The sequence below is a fragment of the Dreissena polymorpha genome, chromosome 2 (genome assembly GCF_020536995.1).
Source record: "Dreissena polymorpha isolate Duluth1 chromosome 2, UMN_Dpol_1.0, whole genome shotgun sequence".
NCBI lineage: Eukaryota > Metazoa > Mollusca > Bivalvia > Myida > Dreissenidae > Dreissena > Dreissena polymorpha.
In genome coordinates, this window is record NC_068356.1 from 66,109,309 (window position 1) to 66,134,070 (window position 24,762).

The 24,762-nt window shown below is 35.6% G+C and overlaps 1 protein-coding gene across 3 annotated transcripts in view; it reads left to right on the forward strand.

Annotated features, from left to right (window-relative positions):
- Positions 1 to 390: 390 nt before the first annotated feature.
- The window catches only part of LOC127867381 (zinc finger protein 14-like), a 74,309-nt gene continuing 49,937 nt past the window's right edge, over positions 391 to 24,762 (forward strand). Inside the window, exons 1-5 of one of the 3 annotated variants that reach the window (XR_008043469.1) lie at positions 401 to 494; positions 4,531 to 4,607; positions 6,616 to 6,763; positions 7,228 to 7,606; positions 10,991 to 14,395. Coding sequence is in view for 2 of the 3 variants with exons in the window: in XM_052408492.1 (XP_052264452.1) it covers positions 408 to 494 (87 nt within the window). In the remaining variant the exon portion in view is untranslated. Of the gene's footprint in view, positions 495 to 4,530; positions 4,608 to 6,615; positions 6,764 to 7,227; positions 7,607 to 10,990; positions 14,396 to 24,762 lie in introns of those variants that run through there. The other 2 variants (XM_052408492.1, XM_052408495.1) reach the window with 2 other exon arrangements.

Consider the following 24,762-nt stretch of genomic DNA (forward strand, 5'->3'; position numbering starts at 1 on the left):
AATGTACATATATTGCAATTATTTTCTACAAATGTTGTGTCAAATTTCAAGAAATAACACGATACACATGTAATCCGATAAAGATCTAAGCGATCCGGTAATGGCTGAATCAGTGTACCATGAAATTCTCGCTGTAAACAAATAATATTTTTCAGAAATTTAAAACCGCTGGCATGTTTCAATAGGAAAGACATGGGTTTATCTAGGTTTAATGGTTTAATTACTGAATGCATGGTGTTTACGTTGAAATGAGACTCGAAGTCCTTAGCTATCCGTTATACACCAATCGATTGTATCTTCACAATGCCCAATATGTGGCCGGTTTGACGTTTTTGTTACCGGTTTGACTATAATGTATCGCGATGATTGCCTCCCTTCATTGAAATTTTGTCATTAACTCGTCAATTATGTTCGGGATAAGAAAAGAACACACGAATGTAGTTATGGCACCAAAACCGACGCCCCATGAACTTTTGGCGAGAGTAGCTGATCTGGTAAGTTATGGAATGGTCTTATTTAAAAATTAATATGGTACCCGGGGTACATGTAAGTATACTTAAGAGTACCCGGGGAACATGTTAGTAGTACCCGAGCCTACAATGACCAATCGAGCCTAACTGGCTTAGTCACTGGGATCCCTTAAGTGGGAGCATTCTTTAGATAACCCTAAAGACATATTATGGCGTATCATTTGGGTTGAAAGTCAAGAAGACCTACTAGGTAAAAAGAGAAATGTACGTCGAAGTACAACAATTGTACGTCGACATACAAATATAAAATACACTTCAAAATATATGTTTGTACGTCAAAGTACAATTTGTACTTCTAAATACATGTTTGTACTTCCACATCAGGCTTTTTCCGCCCTATGCCACGGGTCCGAAATTCGGCCCCATTCCCAATGCAAATCTGGTTGTTTGTTTCCCAATTGAAAAAAAAATTCCCAATTCAAAAAAAAAAAAAAAATTTTTTTTTTTTTTTTTTTTTTCACCCTTAAAATATATATGTTGACCTGATCCGGTGTAGACAATAGAAAGTATTGCATAATTAAATTATCTGTTGCCTTGAATTTGTTTTAACAACTGTAAAATATGTAAATGATTATTTAAGACTTTCCTTATTTTCCTCAAAATCCAAAGCTTCGCGCGATTTTTTTCACCTCATAAAAGGCCAAGCCTTTTCACCAAATTAAGATTAAAAAACCTGCACTTATCACACATGTTCATAATATTGTGTAAAATTTTAATTATAAGTTATCCAAATAGTCGTTATTTACCAGTTAATGGCTTCTTTGAAATATAAGAAACACTATTTATATGCAATAATTTTTCCCAATTGAGCCAATTTTGCGATTAATTTTTTTCCCAAAATGGGGTTTTCACGATGCGAAATTCCCAAAATTCCAGTGTGGGGCGTTTTCCCAAAATGGAGCGGAAAAAGCCTGAGATCTTATAATACCATAGCTGATTTTTGTTTATAGATAGACAGATATAGACTTATCAAAGTTCTATAAAAGTTCACACATGTTCCATCCAAGTAAACCAACAAAACCAATAAAGACCACCACAGATAATAACTGTGTATATAGCTTGGAAATTTTGATAGTTCAGGAATCCCTCCTTTGTTGATTTCTGTAAACCAAAACAGTCAGTTTTGCTGGATAGAATGGCCTCTTGCCATGGCAAAACAGCTTCTAAAAACGGAAAACCAACAAATATCTTAGAATTTGATCAATAATGCAGACAAATTATAAATGTTTTTTTTGTTGATGTCGAATCTGGAAGATTTTTTACGTTAGACTGTGGTACGAAAATCCAACGGTATCGGATTTTGTGGTTTTAGGCCTAAACTTATTATAGTGATATGTAACATTTTGGGTATCGGTAAAGTGCGAGCAGACGAGGTGTAAATACGTTAAAAATTAAAGCTAAAAGACTAAAAAGTTAGATCGAAATATCTTTAAATTTTATGAATAAATGTGTTTCTGATGGATTACTACGACAACTTACCAGAATATTGCTCATGATCACACGTAAAACTTCTTTCTGAGAGCGAATGAAAAATGCGTTACGAATTCTGACAAATAAACAGTAGGGTGTCGTTATTGGAATACCGCGAGAATACTGGAAGAATAGAGAATATAATGTTTTAAACAAATAATTTATTAACAAGCGTTTGTGATTCGTCAGGATAATAAAAAATAACAATAAGATATCGAAAAGATGAAAGCAATAAATTTGACAAAAATCTGAGATTCGGCAATATATTTAAGACGGGTTATGTTCACGTAAATTATGTTTGATAAAGACTGTCACTATATGTAGTGAACCAGTCTTCGGCTTATACCCACTGAAGAGTATTCAGGGGAGATGATTGAGTAATGACTTAATTCTGGAACGGTTGCGAAGAAAAACAAATAATGCGAGAATATTTAGTGCTATTCGCTGCACAGTTATGATGTCATTGATATACTTTTTCCTGAGGTATGTATTTACATGTGATTTAGCATATGTCAAAGTGTTTTTGATTTGTTCAAGGTCATAAATAGCATCGCGAAAATATATGTCGCGTGGCAATTTTTTTTGAGACGCATCCCTATATGCTATTCTTTTGTAATTTTAGGGTCTACATTTCCATATGTATGAACGGTCAACGACCGCTTCGCGGGCTTTTGCCCGTAATAATATACTCAAAGTACTGAAAGTATCAGTATCAAAATGGGTATGATAATTGTCATTATTGTACGATGCTGTCCGGTAATCTTGCGCAGTTAAGGCTCAATTGGTTTTAAAACATGTTCTTTTATAAATTGACAACATAATATCAAAATTTATTATGAAAATAAGAAGTTTATGTGCTTATCAAAACGAAAATATCTGATTAATTCAGTGAAGAACTGTCCGATTTGATTTCAAAACAAACATGACTCACCTCACTTTCAAACTATCACAGTGTCCGGTAATCTTGCGCACTTGGTGTAATGACCTCGTTTAGGCAAAATTGTAGACATACGGTGTCCAATTATTGACAAAAAAACATTCCAGATTTTTTTTTAAAAATCAGTCTTTAAAACCATTCAAATTTAATGTGGATTAATAGCTGTACTTCGGTTTCTTCGATGATGGTGATGGCATTCCCTTGACTGTAGCAAAAGAAACATTAACATGTTAAATTAATTGATTTCTAGCGTGAAAAAAATGTTTATGCATAACAGGTTTAATTTTACCACGATCATGCTTCCATAGTTTACTGTACAGAAAATATTTAAACTAGGCAATTGCGCATGCGGAGATCATACCAAATGTGGTTTGAATGGCGGGAAATGATGACAATGTCGTCTGATGCGATATATTTTCAAAGCCAAAAAATATATTACCTGCTCGGGTATTGTGCAATGGATTCTAAATTAAACGTTGGAATTCTTTATTTTAAGAATGAAACGCTAAAGACTGCATGGAATGTGTTATTCATTTCGAATTTATCGTAAGAAGGTCAGTGTTTACGATACATGTACAATGTATAAGGATGACACAACCGGTGTTAAAATGTAATGATCGATTTTTATTTTGCATGAAATACGTACCTTTTAAATCCGTTTATTCTTAAAAATGTGATATTTCATCTTTCATCACCTAAGAAAACTATTCGGTCGTCTGCGAAATTCGCAAACTGAAGAGTGCGCAAGATTACCGGACGCGCAAGATTAGCAAATTTAACTGTATATAAATGGGTATCAAAAAGAAAATTTCAGTAGAAAGAAAGATGCAGTAACTCCGGGCAGTAACTTGACTGTTTTTATCTGTTGCTTGATAAACCAAGATGATACTGTCACGTCATATATTAACATACGTCATATATTAAGTGACGAAATCGTTACATTCAAAATTCTTGTATTGAAATGGGTCCACTTTCTCAATGGTATCGTATACAAATGGGTCTGCTTAAAAAAAAATCTTGTATCAAAATGGGTCCACTTTATCAGAGTTCCGGTATAAAAAGGGGTCACATTTCGGAAGTCTCGGCAGGACACCCCTACCCTAAAATTTGGGAAGTTACCCCCCCCCCTCGGGGAACAAACCCGCATTATTGACTTATCAAATCTGTCAGAAAACATCTCTCGCTGCCAGTATTAATCGATTTTTAGTTGTTAAATGTTTTAAAATTCAGACTAACAGTATTTGAATTTGTCTAGTTCAATTTATTGTTTTAACAAAAAATCAGACAGTGCTAGAAAATAACTGTGATATTTTTTTACTTGGTGTCTTAAATTCCATATATTTAAATTGTTATGTACATTATTGATTGTTACTTTGAATGGTGTGTCAGATCTTTGTTTATTCATGGTTAATTTAATATTAGTGCTGTTTAACCTATTCACTCCGGATCTACCCGAAGAAAAATTAAACAACTATGTATGATAGTGGTGTGGGTTTTGTTTCTACCGCAGTACAAATAGAAGGACTTTCATCATAATAAGGAAAATATCGTATAAAGTTAAGTTAAACATATTTGTCTTAAATCCTTTATCAGATGTATGAAGATGGTAAACAAAAGCCAGGGGGCGTAAACGCAACACTGTGAGAATAGTCAACCCTCAAGGCAACCAGGTTTGATTGTATACACTACTCACTTGGTTAACTGAATATACCACTATCATAACATACCAATATTCTCTTTCCGTCAAAAGTATATTTAATCACACTTCCAGGAATATTTTAGTAAGATTTGAGCCATTAATTAACAAGAAGCAAAAATGAAACACAGTGTTTTTAACCAGGTTTTCCGAAGGAAAAAACTGGTTATTAGATTGGCGAATGCGGGCGGGCTGGCTGGCGGGCGGGCGGAACAAGCTTGTCCGGGCTATAACTATGTCGTTCATTGTCAGATTTTAAAATCATTTGGCACATTTGTTCACCATCATTGGACGGTGTGTCGCGCGAAATAATTACGTCGATATCTCCAAGGTCAAGGTCACACTTTGAGTTCAAAGGTCAAAAATGACCATAAATGAGCTTGTCCTAGCCATAACTATGTCATTCACTGTGAGATTTTAAAATCATTTGGCATATTTGTTCACCATCATGGGACGGTGTGTCGCACGAAAGAATCACGTCAATATCTCCAATGTCAAGGTCGCCACGACTATAAATAGATTTTTTTAAAAAACAAACTTACAAAGGGGGTTAATTTTGTTTGTTCATTTCAAAAGTTCAGTTTGAGTTTTCTTCCTTTATCCGATTTTTTTTTCACAATGAAAACCTGGTTTTGTGACAATTTTGTCCCTTGTTTGTTTTAAATTGGGCCAAAATTCAGCCCCGTACTATATCTCCAAAGTATATGAAAAAAATGTATGGACCAGTCTGTGGGAAAGCCGGCTATATGCATGTGTGTAAGTATCATCCCAGATTAGTCTGTGCAGTCTGTAGAAAAAAAATAGGTGAGGGTTTGAGCCTTCTATTCGAAATCTGGAGTTGCGGGGCCTGTTTTTGCTTGGAGAAGTGTGCAGTAACTTCCTTTTGGAATAAATGTAAAAGCCTTGCCCCAAAATGAACCTCAGATACATCAAGCCTTTTGGACTATTATTGTCATAGACTCTTCTTGTTTAATTAATAAAAGATATTCAGACAAATCGTCATAAATGTTCAGAGGACATAATTATTAATTTCAGTGGTTTTGTAGTTAATTACATTGCAGCGCCCTCACACTACTTTGGGGGAAGGGGTTCGCAGCCCTTAGAAGGGGGAATTTTCGCGGCGTTTCCCATTTTGGGGGATTTTTTTACTTACTCTCTCATTATTACATTTGTACATGTTTGCACTATATTCATTGCATTTTTCATAATTAAGTATGTTTGCAAAGATTAAATTGAAATAGAATTGAGATATAATAATCATGAAACACATCTTTCTATTAATAAAAGGGGAAAAAAGTATACTTTTCAGGTGGGGGACTGCCGCCGAATTTCGGCGGCAGATTTAATAGATTGAGGGCCCTGAAGCCTTGCTTTACTTTATCGTGAAGAGCCTCATTTACACAACATTATTTTATTGTGCAGACCATAACACAAAAAGTGTTAAAGGGGTTCAAATGATTCTTCATATAATTATAGAGGACTGTGAGAAGAGGTGCAGGGTTTATATGTATATTAGCCTGTGAAAAGGGTGTTTAATTCATGTGCTTAAAGTGTCGTTCCAGATTAGCCTGTGTAGGGAAGACACTTTTGGCCTATAGTCTTGATATTGCTAAGTAGAGGCTTTCTTTAAACAGAATATAAATTATCATAAAAGCGGAAAGTGTCGTCCCTGATTAGCCGTTGCATACTGCACAGGCTAATCTGTTATGACACTTAACACATATGCATTGAACCCCTTTCACACGGCCATATTTAGAATTTTGCAGTTTGTTTTATTACCTTGTGCAAAGCATAATTTTTATTATTGATTATCAAGAAAAAACATGTATAAATAGAGTAAAGTGAGCTTTCTGTTCTTCACTGAATATTAAAATAAAACCCAAAATCCACAACTTTGAATATCAAGATCATACTTTTTGTGTCAAAATTATATTTTATGTCATTTGACGCTAACAGTGGCAGCACATGTTTATTCTTTTCAGTTCCAAACATTTGAAACTTCAGACGTGCATGCTTTTGTGATGTTTATTGATACCTCATCAATGACAGATGTGAAGAGTTCTGGAACTAACCTTGGTGCAAAATTTGTCCAATCCAACCCTGACATTAGAAAGGCGTTTGAGACGTTTTGTGAGTATATTACAAAGTTACTGACATTCAAGGTAACTGTTCATAAATAAAGCGATGAAGTGGTAGTGTGATATTTTCTGATGTTAATTGCCACATTCAAACAGAGTGCTCGCTTATCAATTTAAAAAAGAGGAAAATTATAGGAGACAAACGTTGATATACATTTATGCGTGAATTATGGGAATTTCCCAAAATTTTTGAATGGCTGAACCATATATACTTAATTTAAAACACATTTTACATGAAAACTCTAAAATCATCATTATGTATTGGTCCACATCAAATTTCATGTTGTTTGTGGTAACATAAATTGGTTGCCTCTCTGATAGGTGGGGAAAAATAGGAAGTTGTGGCGATGTGTTTGTGTTTAAAACGTCAAGGGTCAACCCACAAAAAATCAACACAAATGTATGCCCGATCAATAAGATTTATTTAATGGTATAATAACTTTACTGTTGAAACAGGTACCAATTGGAATACCTTAATAGAAGAGGCTAACATATCTTCGCTAAAAGAAGAGGCTGACATATCTTCGCAACGCAGTGATATAGACAACGTGTTTGGTGGTTCTTTGTTGTCAAATCCAATATTGGAGGTGAAATCTGAAATAGAAGAAGAAAATCCATATGACTCTGATACAGATGTTGAGACAGACATTGATGAATCCGTGGATGAAATGGGTGACAGGACACTCATCGTAAAGAAGGAAACCGCTTCTTGTTCTAGCATGCCGAAACAAGGTGAAGATTCGGTTGCTGCTGGTACTTCAAAAAAGAGAATAAAGACAAGATGCATAGCGAAAGAAAAGAAAAGCTGTATGCTAATACCAAGGATAAACATAGTGTAAGTAAAAAGGTAAAGACTGAACTGCATATTTGCTACGGGCTTTTATTATTATTATGCCCCTTTTCGAAGAAGAAGGGGTATATTGTTTTGCTGGATGTCTGTTGTTAGAACATGTTGGTAGACCAGTCTTAATGTAGACCAGTTTATTTCTAATCAATAACTCGTACAATAATTGACCGATTGGCTTGTTACTGCTTATGTGCTTTGGCCTTGGACAGAAGATGACCCTATTGAAATTGGGGTCACTAGGCAAAAGGTCAAGGTCGCTTATACACTAAGTGTGAAAATCGTTTCAGATCAACAACTCGTCAACAAATTGACCGATTGGCATGATACTAAACATTTGAATTGGCCTTTAACTGAAGATGACCCCTATTGAAATTGGGGTCACTAGGTCAAAGGTCAAGGCCGCTATCAGACTTAGTGTGAAAATCGATTCCGAACAATTACTCGTCAACTAATTGACTGATTTGCTTGATACTTAACATGTGCATTGGCCTTGATGACCCCTATTTAAATTTGGGTCACAAGATCAAAGGTCAAAGTCATTATCACACTTAGTGGTTTCCGATCAATAACTCGTAGACGAATTGACAGATTGGCTTGATACTTCACATGCATCCCGAAACCTTGTGAGCAGTGTAATACCACTGGAGCAGTGTTCAGTATTTTAGCATGAACTTTCATATGGTAAGTAAATCGGAAAAAATAAAATTTTCAAAGTCCAATTTGAAACAACTGTGTATAAACATTGATGACAAAGGTATTGGCCTACATGTGGAAAAAAATCCTGACAAATGTTCGTAAAAAAAATGAGCGAAATGTAGTTCCCTGGAGTAAAAGATCGGGCAAAATTTGCCATGCTCAGGAATTAAGGGAGAAAAACTGCTTTAATTTGCAAGCCACTACAATAATTAAAGGATTAAATCAAACTTACACATGTCTGCCATAACCTCTTAGCAGGGTTTCTCCAAAAAAGTATTTCTTGTGGAGAAATTTGCGTTTTTAATGACCACGTTGGGAAAACGTGGAAACCATCTGGAGAAGACCAGGAAACCTTATATGAGCAGTGACTATAATTCATTTTGGTTACAAAAAAAAACAAATTTCCAGCCATTTTGTTGCAATTTCTTTGCTTTGTAGAGGCATACAGTAAGTGTATGTGGGGACATATGCATACAAATGTACTTTTAAATGCCTTATGTATTATAAATAGTGCCTTTTCAATATTCTCGAGTTTTATTTCTTTTTACCAACACTATTTTGGAAAATTTAAAGAAAGACTTGACTGCTTTGTCACATAAATTAATTGTTTAGGTACATAGAATGATGTCTTAATAAATGTATATGGGGGTTGTATGTATAATATTTATTTAGTCACAGTTTTAAAGTAGGTGGTAGTGATGATCGCAAGCCTTACTTCATTGATTCACTTTTTTCAGAGCCTGAAAACACTTGTCATTACTTCATTACCGAAAAATTAAGGATTTGTTTCAACCTGCTGACAACAACCAACTGCCATAGATAGGAGTTGGGTGGTGTAGAGAGGTGACTTTTGTTTTCAGATGATTTGAGTAACAGGTGTTTAATTGACTAGTTTCTTATTCATTATATATTATATCTCAATTGACAAAAGTCATGACTTTGGGATACAGATGTCAATAAGTTAAACAGTTGATAGACACTGTGAGAGCGTTGTATAGGAAATGGGATACACTTAAAGTCAACAATTTAAAGATACCCCTTCAAACTTCATATTTAGCTCATCTATTTTTAAAAAAAAAGCGGTTGTCATCACCTGGGCGTCAGCGTCTGCGTCCGGTTAAGTTTTGTGTTTAGGTCCACTTTTCTCATAAAGTATCAAAGCTATAACATTCAAAATTGCTACACTTACTTACTATCATGAGGGGACTGGGCAGGCAATGTTAGATAACTCTGGCGTGCATTTTGTCAGAATAATGTGCCCTTTTTATACTTAGAAAATTGAAAATATGTTTAAGTTTTGTGTTAAGGTCCATTTTATTCCTTAAGTATCAAAACTATTGCTTTCATACTTGCAACACTTACTAACTATCATAAGGGGACTGTGCAGGCAAAGTAATGTAACTCTGACTGGCATTTTGACAGAATTGTGCTCTTTTTATATTTAGAAAATTGAAAATTTGGTTAAGTTTTGTGTTTAGGTCCACTTAATTCCTAAAGTATCAAAGCTATTGCTTTCATACTTGCAACACTTACTAACTATCATAAGGGGACTGTGCAGGCAAAGTTATGTTACTCTGACTTGCGTTTTGACAAAATTATGGGTCCTTTATACTTAGAAAATTGAAAATTTGGTTAAGCTTTGTGTTTTGGTCCATTTTACTCCTAAAGTATCATAGATATTGCTTTCATATTTTGAACACTTGCAAACAATCATAAGGGGACAGTACAGGACAAGTTGCATAACTCGGGTTGTCATTTTGATGGAATTATGGCCCTTTTTTTACTTAGTAACTTTGAATATATGGTTAAATTTTGTGTTTAAATCCACTTTACTTCTAAAGTATCAAGGCTTTTGCTTTCAAACTTCCAATACTTTCATGCTATCATGGGGGTACTGAACCTGGCAAGTTGAATTTTACCGTGATTTTTGAATGACCTTGACTCTCAAGGTCAAATTATTCAATTTTGCTAAAATTGCCATAACTACTTTATTTTTGATCCTTATTTGATTGATACTTTGACATACAACAATAGACTCAACCCAAACCACCCCCCACGCCCCACTCAAGAATTCTCCCCCCCCCCCCAAAAAAGTGTTTTTCTTCTATTTTTTGTTGTTGAAAGATCATCTTATAAATGACCACACCCTCACACTAACCCCCCCCCCGATCCGCCCCCCCCCCCAAAAAAAAAATTTTTTTAAACATGGTTAAATATTTATTTTAATTATTTTATTTTTGAAAGACCGTCCAACCATCCCGCCCAAGAATCCCCCCTCCCAATTTTTTTCTTATTTTTGGAAGAAAATGTAATAAATGACCACACCTCCTCACTATACACCCCTCTCCACCCCACCCCTTTCTCCTTTGTGATTGAAGTATTGAGATAGGTCCCTTCACCTTAAAAAAGAAAAATAGATGAGCGTTCTGCACCCTCAAGGCGGTGCTCTTGTTTGAAATGTTGAAATGGGCAGAGGTAGCAAGCCTTCTATTACATGGACTCGATCATAGCATATATCTGATAAGGGGAGGTAAATCAAACTAAGAGGTAGCCATTAGTGACATTGTTTGGAGAGGACTGTTTGTTGTGACTGTTAGTGGATGTTTCACTGTATAACAACTTCCTTACAACCTGACTTTTAAGTTACTTATAAATGCCGATTTACATATATTTCAGATGGAGTCACCTACAGATCTAGAGCCGCTGCTAGACAATTTCGGTGCTGATGCTGAGATGTTTGTAGAAGATGCTGCTGATGATCCTGAGGAGCCACACAGTGATCCAGATATACTTGATGGCTCATTTCTAAATAAATCCAGAGAGGTGGACGTGAATGAAAAACCTTTTAATTGTGACATTTGTGGCAAATCATATAAACTGAAAAGATCACTGTCAAGGCATCTTAAGGTCCATTCAAGTGTAGACTCATACAAGTGTTCTCTTTGCACACTTTTCTTCGAGGATTCAAGCAAACTACTGGAACATAAACGGTCAAAACATCAGCCTCATTTATGCGTACATTGTGGCAAGTCTTTCGGTAGTAAATACCACTTAGAGCGCCACCTTGCTACACATAATATGGGAACTCCATCCAAGATAGTAAAGTGTCAATATCCAGGTTGTGATAAGACGTTTAGAGGCAAAACAGCACGAGATGATCATACAAATACACATGGCAATTTAAGGCCACATGCGTGTATTACCTGTTATAGACGCTTCAATAGCTACTCGGCAATGAAGATGCATGCCAAAATATGTTCAGGAAAGGAGAACTGTAGCATTTGTGGTATTTGTGGTGTTAAATATATGGAACCACGTTCACTGAAAGAACACATACGCGCGGTTCATCAAGAGCTGGAACTGAAATGCTCAAAATGTATGAAGCCGATTAAGTACAGGCCAAATCTACACAGACATGAGAAGAAATGTAAGGGGGCTCCAATATGACTGTATTTAAAAGCATTTTATTGTTTTGCTGATATCATATGTTAAGTTGTAAGACTTAAAAGTAATAGTATCAGATTTGGAGTCAGTTATATTCCAGATACTGCTAGCACACGAGTCAGAAGGATCTACGTTTGTTTTATCTTTGTTTTTTAGTCAAATAGGAACATTCTCAATGGTGTTTGATCCAGATGAACACGGTTCATGTTAATCAGCACGGTCTGATCCGGGACCATAGTTTTGTACACGACTGACTGGGCCTAACATTAAAATAGTGTTTGTTTTCCCTCTCGCGACCCATATGGTATTCAAGGTTGGGTAGGAAGGTAGGGAAAAAATGTTATTTTTTTAGCTCACCTGAGCAAAACGTGCTCATGGTGAGCTTTTGTGATCGCCTTTTGTCCGTCGTCCGTCGTGCGTTGTACGGCGTCAACATTTGACTTGTTAACTCTCTATAGGCCACATTTATTGTCCAATCTTCATAAAATTTGGTCAGAAGATTGGTCTCGATGATATCTTGGATGAGTTCGAAAATGGTTACGTTTGCTTGAAAAACATGGCTGCCAAGGGGCGGGTCACTTTTCCTTATATGGCTATAGTAAAATCTTGTTAACACTCTTGAGGCCACATTTATTGTCTGATCTTCATAAAACTTGGTCAGAAGATTCATCCCAATAATATCTTGGACGAGTTCGAAAATGATGCCGGTTGGTTGAAAAACATGGTCGCCAGGGGCGGGGCATTTTTCCTTATATGGCTATTGTAAAACCTTGTTAACACTCTAGAGGCCACATTTATTTTCCGATCTTCATGAAGCTTGCTCAGAAGGTTTGTCCCACTTATATCTTGGATGAGTTAAAAAATGGCAACCTTTGCTTGAAAAACATGGCTGCCATGGGGCGGGGCATTTTTCCTTATATGGCTATATATGGCTATAGTAAAATCTTGTTAACACTCTAGAGGCCACATTTATTGTCCAAACTTTATGAAACTTGGTCAGAAGATTCATCCCAATAATATCCTGGACAAGTTCGAAAATGATGCTGGTTGGTTGAAAAACATGGCCGCCATGGGGCGGGGCATTTTTTCTTATATGGCTATAGTAAAACCTTGTTAACACTCTAAATGCCACATTTATTGTCCAATCTTGATGAAATATGGTCAGAAGATTTGTCTTCATGATATCTTTGATGAGTTCGTAAATGGTTACGTTTGCTTGAAAAACATGGCTGCCAAAGGGCGGGGCATTTTTCCTTATATGGCTTTATAAGGCTGTAGTAAAATCTTGTTAACACTCTAGAGGCCACATTTATAGTTCGATCTTCATGAAACACGGTCAGAAGATTCATCCCAATATTATCATGGACGAGTTGAAAAATGATGCCGGTTGGTTGAAATACAATGCCACCACGGGGGCGGGGCTATTTTCCTTATTTATATGGCTATAGTAAAACCTTGTTAACAAGGTCACATTTATTTTCCGATCATCGTGAAACTTGGTCAGAAGATTTGTCCCAATGATATCTTGGATGAGTTCGAAAATGGTTTTGGTTGCTTTAAAAACATGGCCGCCAGTGGCGGGGCATTTTTCCTTATATGGCTTTATATGGCTATTGTAAAACCTTGTTAACATTCTTGAGGCCACATTTATAGTCCAATCTTCATGAAATTTTGCTAAAAGATTGGTCTCAATGGTATCTTGGATGAGTTCCAAAATAATTATGTTTGCTTTAAAAAAAATGGCTTCCATGGGGCGGGGCATTTTTCCTTATATTGCTATAGTAAAATCTTGTTAACACTTTTAGAGGCCACATTTACTGTCCGATCTTCATGAAACTTGGTCAGAAGATTCATCTCGATAATATCTTGGACGAGTTCAAAAATGATGCCGGTTGGTTGAAAAACATGGCTGCCAGGGGGCCGAACATTTTTCCTTATATGGCTATAGTAAAACCTTGTTAACACTCTAAAGGCCACATTTATTTTCCGATCTTCGTGAAACTTGGTCAGAAGATTTGTCCCAATAATATCTTGTTATCTCAGGTGAGCGACTTTGGGTCTTTCAGGCCCTCTTGTTTACAAAGTGCATGAAACAGCTTATTTCTATTCCACTATATGCAACCTTATTAATAATACATACATAGTAACAATAGTTTATGATTCTAAGAAATAACACTGATAATAATTTTTCAGTTTTTGATCTGATTGACATTTCAATTGCACTAGATATTGAAATACGTCGTCATTTTGTGCAGTAAAGTTTTCGGGTAGGGTGAATTTGGTGGGTAGGTAGTGGGAGGGGGAAACAAACAAAATGTTAATTTAGGCCCTCATTATGAAGATGTTATTCATATAGAACACTTTGTTTTACAGTAACTTTTATTATCTTTATTTTTACATTTTTCTTACATGTTGGTGTGTAAGGAAACACACAATTCTTGTCTATACTATAATTATCATGTTTACATTAATGACAGTTTTATTCTTTATGAATAATGTTTTGGAAAGAAAAAGCACCTTTCTTGTTTATACTTTTGTTATCATTTGTTACATTAATTAGTGTTTAATTCTTTATGATCAATGTTTTCCATGGTAATCATTGTCTCAATCATTTTCAAATAAATCTATATAAAACTGTGTTATTGCAATCTGTTATTTATACTGTTTATATCATAATATTACATGTGCATATGATATTCATATTTTAGTATTCAATTGTTGTGTTATATATGCCATTCAAATGTCTGATAAGCCTTCACGAACATGCGCAAGAATCTTGGATTCGTCTGATGAATGATACTGTCTTACACCTTTCTGTCGCTTAGCTGGACACTCTGGGACACTAATGAGGCCGCTTTTCCGTTTCCCTTTGACACAAATTATATCACTGGTATCAAAGAAATGGTTCCTGTAAAGTAATATAACATGTGTTAAATAGCACAATGGAGTATTTACCGTATTTTTCATATTTTTTCAACGAATACAGAGTTTTCCTTGATTAGTTATGGAACATCATTGGACAAGATGTTGTCTCAACAACAAAAATTCTTGAAAATCAAGATACATCTGAGCATCCAGATTTGTATTATGATGTCATTAACGCATTGGTCATTATATAAATATTACATCTGACAGGGTGACAGCTGTTAACTTGAGAAATGTCCGAAAGTTGACAAATTTTAGCTCGACTATTATATATGAAATATATATAGTGGAGCTATCCTACTCACCCGGCGTCAGCGTTAGTGTTAGCGTGCAAATGTTAAAGTTTGCGTACTACCCCAAATATTTCCTATTTCCTTTGACATATTGCTTTTATGTTTTGCATACTTCTTGACCAACATGACCCCAATCTATAAACAAGAGCCGACCACTGTATCAAGCATTTTGACAGAATTATGGCCCCTTTTATACTGAGAATATGCATATTATTGATAAATCTATGTAAGAGTTTGCGTTCTACCCCAAATACGCCTTTGACATATTGCTTTCATATTTTGCATACTTCTTTACCAACATGATCCCAATCTATAAACAAGAGCAGACAACGGTATCAAGCATTTTGACAGAATTATGGCCCCTTTTATACTTAGATAATTGAACATTTGGTTAAGTTTTGTGTTTTGGTCCATTTTACTCCTGAAGTATCATAGCTATTGCTTTCAGACTTGGAAAACTCGCTAACTATCGTAAGGGGACTGTACAGGGCAAGTTGCATAACTCTGGTTGGCTTTATAACGGAAGTATGGCCCTTTTTTGTCTTAGTAACTTATAATGAATATTTTGTTAAATTTTGTGTTTACATCCACTTAACGTCTAAAGTATCAAGGCTATTGCTTTCAAACTTCAGATACTTTCTTACTATCATGATGGTACTGTGCCTGGCAAGTTTAATTTGACCTTGACCTTTGAATGACCTTGGCTTTCAAGGTCAAATTAATAAATTTTGCTTTCATTGCCATAACTCCTTTATTTATGATCACATTTGATTCATACTTTGACAAAACAACACTAACCTGACATACCACAATGCACTTCACCCAAACCATCCCCCACGCCCATTCCCAGAACTCCCCCCACCCACCCACCCCACCCATTTTTTTTCCTTATTTTTGGAAGATCATCTATTAAATGATCACACACCCACATTATAGCCCCCCCTCTCCCTGGTGGCTTACGTTATACTGATAAGCATTCGAATAGTCGAGCGCGCTGTCCTCTGACAGCTCTTGTACTGTCACCCTGTCGAACATTTATTTTATTATACCGAAAACTATTCAAACCCCGTAGATCAATATCAACCATAATTGGGCGCGGTATTTAGCGAGAATCTTTATGACGCTAATGACGTCATGTTGACTCAATAATGTCTTGTAGCGCTCGAACGTTCTGTAATTTATGGCAGCGGGCGACAGTATTTTTCTCACAGTCATTTTTTTCCCGCTGGGTCAGACAATATTTTTATGTCACGGTGTCCTAAGGGAGTTTAACATCGTTAATAAAATTGTGGTATAACAATTGCAACTATGCAATACTTTCACATTTTTTGTATATACAGAATAGAAAATTATCCTTATTGTAATACAATGTTCAGCTGGTCCTGTTTCTGTTGCACATGGAATATTTGGCATATCAGAATCGTAGTCTGGTTTTGGATACACAGATGACTGCGCTGTTTGCATATGGAAGCCCCTGCAATATTTAAAATGCCATGTTTGATACAAATAAGCAAGTATCATGATTCAACTTCATTAAATTAAAGAGCACATGACTTGGCTTTCATCACAAACTATAATAATACCAATCCATGCATCACATTATATAACTATAAATACAGTGTAATTATGCTTAATTCTATTTCGACAACGTTATTAGTACGTCGATAAAATGAGATGTAACCTCGCGCATGCGCAGTCAGTGGCAAAGCGTTATGGCGGCGGTCTGATTAGCGAAGTTTATAGTGCAGATTATTCTTTGGATTTATTGCTTAAAATCGCGTGTTAGAGGTGTCCTTTTGTGGCCATCGGCACGAAAACTCTTTCAGTGTCATTTTTAGACCTGGGGTTTATGTTGACAGTGTCAGTTGTCTTTTCTACGACGATTTGTTTTATTCTGAAAAAACGTGTTTTTCAAAATGGCGGACGTTACGCCAAGTACAAAAAAGACATCGACAAAAGAAACAACAAGCGGTACAATCACTACTTCTAGTGGTAATACTTCGGTTAAACCGACACAGTAGAAGCAGACTGCGACAGCGTCGGCTTCTAGTAAGTCGGCGAAGGACAAATTTGTGTCCGACGCTGATTTACAGTCAAAAATTCTGGAGGCATTGTCGGACATTAAACAACAATAGTTAGCCACCGATGTCAAGTTTACGGAACTTGTTACTCGCGTTTCGGCTTTAGAAGAGATGACAGTAGATTATGGCTATGAGGAATATATGGAGGAAGGGGAATTAGCAGAAGGAGAGTTTTCTAATTGTGAAGCATCACACACAGTAAATGCATCCTTTTCTCATAAACGAGATCTCGAGAGTTCTCGTTTCAGTCAAAGGACTAAGCGTTTGAAAGGGCAGGTGATTTTGGGCCCTGCTATTCAAGAAACACTTGCTTCAAACATAAATGATGTGTTTATAAACGGGCTTAAAGAGGACGAATATTCAAACATGACTAAAGATGAGGCACTTCCTCGCCCTGAAAATTGTAAAGCATTATGATTACAAACAGTAAAGTGTAACAAGATTGTTTGGGATTTCCTTCAAACAAATACAAAGTTTTTAGACAAAAAGTTACAGAACACTTAAACTTCAATCATCAAAGCAGCAATTTTAGTTGCGCAATGGCAAAAGCTGAACTGCAAATTAAAGAACTGGGCATAGATATTAGCAAACCTTTGGACAATTGCCAAGATGCTCTCTCGCTTTTGAGACATGCGAACAAACAAATTAACATGACAAGGTGGGAAGCTTTAAGGCCTGAAATTAAGAGACCTTACACTTCTTTGTGTTCATCTACACAGCCATATAATGAGTGGCTATTTGGTGATATCGAAAAATCGGCCAGAGAAATAGAGGACACTCAAAAAATTGGAAATAAGCTGCAATATGACTCCCGTCCAGCGAGAGGACAACCCATGTTTCGCGGCCGGCCTTTCCGTGGCCGTAGTTCCTCTGGATATAGAAATCCATCCTCAGCCTCATCGGCCTTTGGGAAAACTAGATCGCAAATTCAGGATCTAAAAAATTGAAGGAGGAGGGGCCAGGGCCCTCCTCAACAACCCGTCATGAAACAATAAATATTTGAGAGGTAAGAATAATTTCTTGTACAGAATTTGTACGAAGCCGTTTGAAAGAATTTTCCTCGGCATGGAAACGTATTACTCAAGGTCCAAAAATACTTGATATAATAGAACATTGATTTCTCTAAATTGCCTCCTCCACAAGAAAAATTTTCTCAGCATAAATTTAATCATAAAGAGGAATTTTTCATTGATATTGAAATCAATAAATTACTTCAATTGAAGTTGATTATCACCCTCGACAATTCTTGTCCCCTATACATTGTATTTTTACGGGCAAATAGAAAACCAGGAGAGTATCGCATGATACTTAATTTGGAAAAATTGAATGCATATTTTCCATATAACATTTTAAAATGGAAAATTTTGAAAATGCACTTGATTTGGTTTCTAAAGACATGTATTTTGGATCTATTGATACTAATAATGCATATTATAGCATTTCTATAGCTGAACAACAACAGCTTTAATTTCGTTTCATGTGGCGGGGAAAAATCTTTCAATATGTCTGTATGCCTAATGGTGTGTCGTCAGGACCTAGAGTTTATACAAAGCTCATGAAACCTGTGTATGCTAAATTAAGAACAGATGGGCATTTGAATACAGTTTACATTGATGACAGTTTACTTGGAGGCTCATCAAACGAAAAAAATCTGTAAATATACAAGAAACTTCTACTCTCATGACTACCCTGGGTAGTTTCTTGCTAAATAGGGATAAAAGTGTTTTAATCCCAACCAAAATCATTAAATATCTTGGAAATGTTATTGACTCGCAGAAGATGATAGTTAATTTACCTGATGAGAAAAGGCAAATGATAAAATTTGAATGTTCTAAACTGTACACGTGTGAAACTGCTATTATTCGCACGGTAGCTCATGTCATAGGTTTGATTGTGTCAAGTTTTTCTGCTGTGGAACTAGGAAAATTGCATTATCTTCTGTTAGAAAAAGGAAAATCTCTGGCATTAAAAGAATGCAAAGGCAATTTCGATTCAATCATGAATATTTCTCCTCCTATGAAATCAGACTAACAATGGTGGATAAATAATATTCATTCTCAAGTCAGGCAAATTCGCAGAGGAAACCCTTCGGTAATTATTCACACTGATAGTAGTAGGTCTGGCTGGGGTGCAAAATTGGGTACCGAAAAGATCGGTGGCCATTGGTTAGAAAGAGAACAAGAGTATCATATTAATGCTTTAGAAATGTTAGCAGTTCTATTTGCTCTACCAGCATTCCAGCGTTTGATAAAAGGAAAATATATCAAAGTTTTCACTGACTCCACTACCACAGTTAGTTATGTTAACAATTTCGGAGGAGTAAAATCTTATGATTGCAATCAAATAAGTCAAAAAATTTGGCAATTTTGTATTGACAATAACATGTGGATCATGTGTGCTCATATACCAGGCACTGATAATGTTGATGCAGATCAGGCATCAAGAGAATTTAAAGACAACATAGAATGGTAATTAGATGGTGACATTTTTAGCAGTATTTGTGTAAAATATGGCATACCCTCTGTAGATTTGTTTGCTACAAATTTAAATAAAAAAGTGCAGAAATACTGTTCATGGAAACCAAACCCAGAGTGCAGCTGTGTAAATGCTTTTAGCATTGATTGGGGGACATTTGATTTATGCTATTTTTCTCCCCTTACAGTGTTATAGGACTTTGCATTCAACAGATCAAGGTGGATCGGGCTCGGGGTTGGGGCATTTTTCCATTACGGCCAACACAACATTGGTGGCCGCTGATGATCGAAACACTGGTCGATTTTCCTTTGATACTCCCTCGACAATACAGAATACTAGCCCTTACACATTCAGACAAAGATCATCCTTTAGAGCAACGGTTGGTGCTGATCGGAGCATCCTTTAGAAACCGGGGCTTTTCACCAACGGCTACCAGAGTGTTCATGGCGTCGTGGCGAACTTCCACAAAACGCGAGTATGAAGTGTATATTCGCAGATGGTTTTTGTTCTGTGACAAACAACAGATTTATAGATTTTCAGTTTCTATAATAAAAATCATAGACTTCCTTACTGAAGAATTTCAGCGTGGTTTAGTATATTCAGCAATGAACACTGTGCGTAGCTCTCTGTCATCGTTAGGAATTATTGTGAATAAATTTCCAGCTGGAAGTCATCCTTAAGTTACACGGTTTTTTAAGGGAGTTTATCATCTTAGACGACCATGTGCTCGATACACACACATTTGGAATGTTGACTTGGTCCTAAAAATACCTACAGAAACTTTCTCCAGTGAAACAGTGAGTCTCAAAGATTTACATTAAAATAAGTAATGTTAATTGCTCTTGTGAATGCAGCGCGTGTACATACTTTTCAGTTACTGACTGTTAAGGGCTACAAGAAGTTGCCTTCCGAGTTCATTTTTCAGTTTGATAATTTTTTAAAACACAACAGACATAGTTATAATGTTTCTAGTTTGCATTTAAAGTGTTATCCGCCAGATAGGCGATTATATGTATATTTTGTTTTAAAAGAATACTTGAAAAGGACAAAAAGTTTGCGGACAAAAACAGATAAGCTGTTCATTAGTTATACAAAACCACATGGTTCAGTTTCTCGTGATACGATTGCTAGATGGATCAAAGTGGTCATGGCGAGAGCTGGAATTGACATTACACAGTTTACAGCACATAGTGTTAGGGCAGCTGTTACTTCTAAAACAAAACTGACTGTGCCTATAGAAGAAATTATGCAGAAAGCCGGTTGGACAAACAAGAGCACTTTTGCAAAGTACTACGACAAAAACATTTTGCAAGAGAATTCATTCACAGAAGCGGTACTCAGAATGTAATGGTAGGAATTTACAATGTTCGCTTACTTAACAAGGTTACATCTTGGCATGACCTTGCTTTAAAGTCTCATTTTATCGACGTACCAATAACGTTGTCGAAATAGAATTTAAAAATTAAACGAGTACTTACTTGGAAGACGAAGTTTGATGTAATGCTATGAGACAATGTGTGGGAGGAGATAAAATGCATCCCGCCCACCCTACATTTTGGGTTTTTGAAAAACTATTGGTTCGGTCCTTCTTTTTTCGTTCATGCCAAGATGTTTCTTCTGCGCATACGCGAGGCTACATCTCATTTAATCTCCTCTCGTCGCAATTCGACGCAAAAACGGTAATTTATCTTTTCCCGGTATCTAGTGAGTCTTCGTATTTAAGCGTTACAATAATGTTGAATTCAATAGGCAACCGACAGGTCACCATATAATTTATTTATCGATGAAGTCATTTCCAAGATAGCGCGTGATTTTTATTGTAGAATTGTTTAAATCAGCTGAAGATTTGACAGAAAACTTTGAGCAGATCTAAGAAGCTGGTCCCCACAAAATGAAATTGGAATCCCAACAGATTTGCAACCGGACAATATGAGGGACCTATGTGGGCTTGCTATATGGCCAAAATATGGGTCCCTTTTCTGTCATCTGATTTTCAAAATGGCCCTTTATCAGTTATACTTAACTGACATATGTGTATAATATGTTTATTTTTATGTTTGTATGGGTATTATACGTGTAAACTGCTTCATAGTTCATGTTATACACTTATCGAGAAAGCACGTAGTTGTAGGTAAACCTCAATAACGCAAATGATGTGAAAATTATGTATTCAACGAATTATTGCATTTGCAAGTCGAATCTTATTTCCATTTACTTAAAGAAACCTTTTCACTTTTTGGTAAATTGACAAAATTAAAAAAAAATGTTTCAGATTCGCAAATTTTCGTTGTAGTTTCGATATTTGTGAGGAAACACTAATACTGAACATTCACCTTGCTTTAAAATATCCAGCATATGCATCTTGTAACGATTTAAAACCCTGAAAATTATAAAGCGTTGCAACGCGAAACGATTGAATAATTATGAGAGTGTTGTTGTTGTCGTTATATTGTGTGTCACTACGAGGATTACTTATATAAAATACATCACTCATTGCATGAGCACGGATGGCCCAGTGGTCTAAGTGTTTTAGACTTTTACTCAAGGGGTCAGTGGTTCGAGCCCAGTGAAGTTTTTTTTTTCTTTCTTTAATTTTATGCTAGTTTTTTACTGGAGCATTTTAAATCCAATGTTAACATCAATATAAAGCATTAGATGACAAACTTCAATACATGCCCACAATTTGTGAAAAGGTCCCTTTAATTTAATGTATATATGGATTTTAATGAAACATAACACCAATTGTAAACTGTGTCTTGCACGCATTTTGCTTTGTATATGTTACGCAAGCTATCCCAGACCAACGTCTAACCCATGAAAAAAAAAGATCATTTTGGTTACTTATAATACTGTTCTAACTCGGGAGATGAAAATACGGTACAGATCGGGTGTTTAAAATGTATTTATGGAAACAAAAGAATTTTATTTAAAAGTTATGCTTGGAAGGCATCTATTTCAAATGGGAAAAAGATATTGGTTATGTGAGTTTTCGAAAAACCCTATTATACTAACTATATATAGCATATTTGTTCATGTCAGTGTAAGATCGTTTGTTATTTCACGAGTCGTCATAGAAAATGTATTTTCACGAGCGGCGCAGCCTCGAGTAAAAATATTATTTTTCTATGATCACGAGTGAAATAACAAACTAACTGTATGCTCCTTTTTCAAGAAAATAATAAACATCTGTTTCCCTGTCGCTTAAAAGTTACCCTTTCTCCCGTGACGTGCCTCAATACATTTCAAAACACAAAATGACGTCATTAGTGTGACGAAATGACGTCATTATACCAGCGACATTCTTCAGTTAAACTCTTTTACAATGTAAATAAACGGTGAAAACATTTTATACATAGATGGTGACGTCACTACGTTTTTGTCACCTCTATACTAAGACGCATCACATTCCCCTGGTTTGGGGAATTATGCTTCCGCCAAAGTAGTCCTGTGTAGAAATGAAAATGTTAATAAAGGAAGAAAAATCGTTTTTTATTGTGTGTTTAACACGGATATTGTTTAAAGAAATGTTATTTAATAATGTTTAAATGTGATTTTGAATCTCTATTAAGACTAATAGCGTTTATCAGAAGCACGATTACCTGACCTACTTTCGCTTTCATTTTTAGTAAAAGAAGTGCTACCCAAATTTCTTTCGCGTTAGTACACAGGTCAGTAAGACCGGTGTGTACACAATGCGGTGAAAAAGCATAAAATAAAAAGAAAATTTGTTGGATTTGGTGGATTGTCGATTTTACTTCACTCATGATCATAGAAAAAATAATAATTATTTTTGATAATCTAAATATATAAAAAGTAGTTCCGAAAATTTGTTGTTTTCACCCGTGAATATTACAATTTGTTTATTTTCACTGCTGTTATTTCACTGCAGAAATGTCATATTTTATCGTTAGGTATAAAATAAATTTCAATATATAGGCGAATAATATATTCAAGCTGAGCAAACAAAAATATACAATTTAAGTTCATGCATTTTGTTCTTTATAAAATCTTGCTACTACTTGCAGAAATGATAACAAGCAAATTCGAAGAATTGGTATCCCCAACCGAATAAAAATTCTTAAGTTTCAATCAATTAAAGGGTAAAATTCTGAACGACCAAGTAAGCCTGACGGAACTAAATAACAACCAAATTATAATAAAAATTTACATATAAACAGATGAGAAGTATGATATTCGTGGAATGTTTTCCAATCTAGAACATGCTGAAATTTGCATATCCCGATGCTCTATTTTTCATATCGATGGTTCTAGAACGCAAGATTACTTAGATTGCATACCTTGCGATGATTTATATATTCGGAGACAAAGATAAGGAAATGTAACGCGCGAATATGAGATAACTTAAGAGGAAATAATGTTGGAATATCCTTAATTTATGCTGTGTCTTTGGCATACATATTCTAGATGGAAAATTCGCGAACGATAAGGAAGGCCATTTCTCATGTGTTTCAATGGAGGAGTGATAGAAGACGATGAAGGCAAGAAGAAGAGATGGATCGAGTACTTCCAAGAGCTACTCAACAAGCCAGCTCTTGCAAAGTCAAAGTATATTTCGCCAGCACTAGCGATCTACCTATCATGTGCTGCGCACCCACAAAGGGAAAGATCTGCAACGTCATTAAACACCTCAGATTGGTAAATAGAGAATAATAGGTTGGTGACGTGGATGGAGAATGTTTATCTGGCAAGGCGCAGGACTTTATTGGGTGAGCCGAAGATTAAGTTTATGTTATCTTTTGTTTTATTGCTACGTTTTACCCTACTTAGGTCCCTTATGTAAGTAAAATAGTTATTTCATCATGATAAATTATTGAGTTTTGCGCATTAATGTGTAAATACCATAACATGACACATCCTTTTAACTTTGAAGTGGCAGGTACTTTTCAGTTACTTATTACTTAACATGGGGCTTACATGATTACAACCAGGGACCAATACAAACAGGTCCCTTTTAACACATGCCGCTGGTTTACTTATTGCATAGTAGATTTTGAACTATAACTTATGCACATTAGGCCCTATTAAATGTTAGGTTTTATTTACATACGGGTTAAAATAGCCAGACATATGAAACTATTGAACACTACTTCATTTTCAATTATTCATTATATCAATAAATGTATTAACATACATATATTACATCTATTATAATATAAAATCTACATTTTTAGAAAAAAATAATTTATAGAAAATGTTGGCCTCGTCTGAA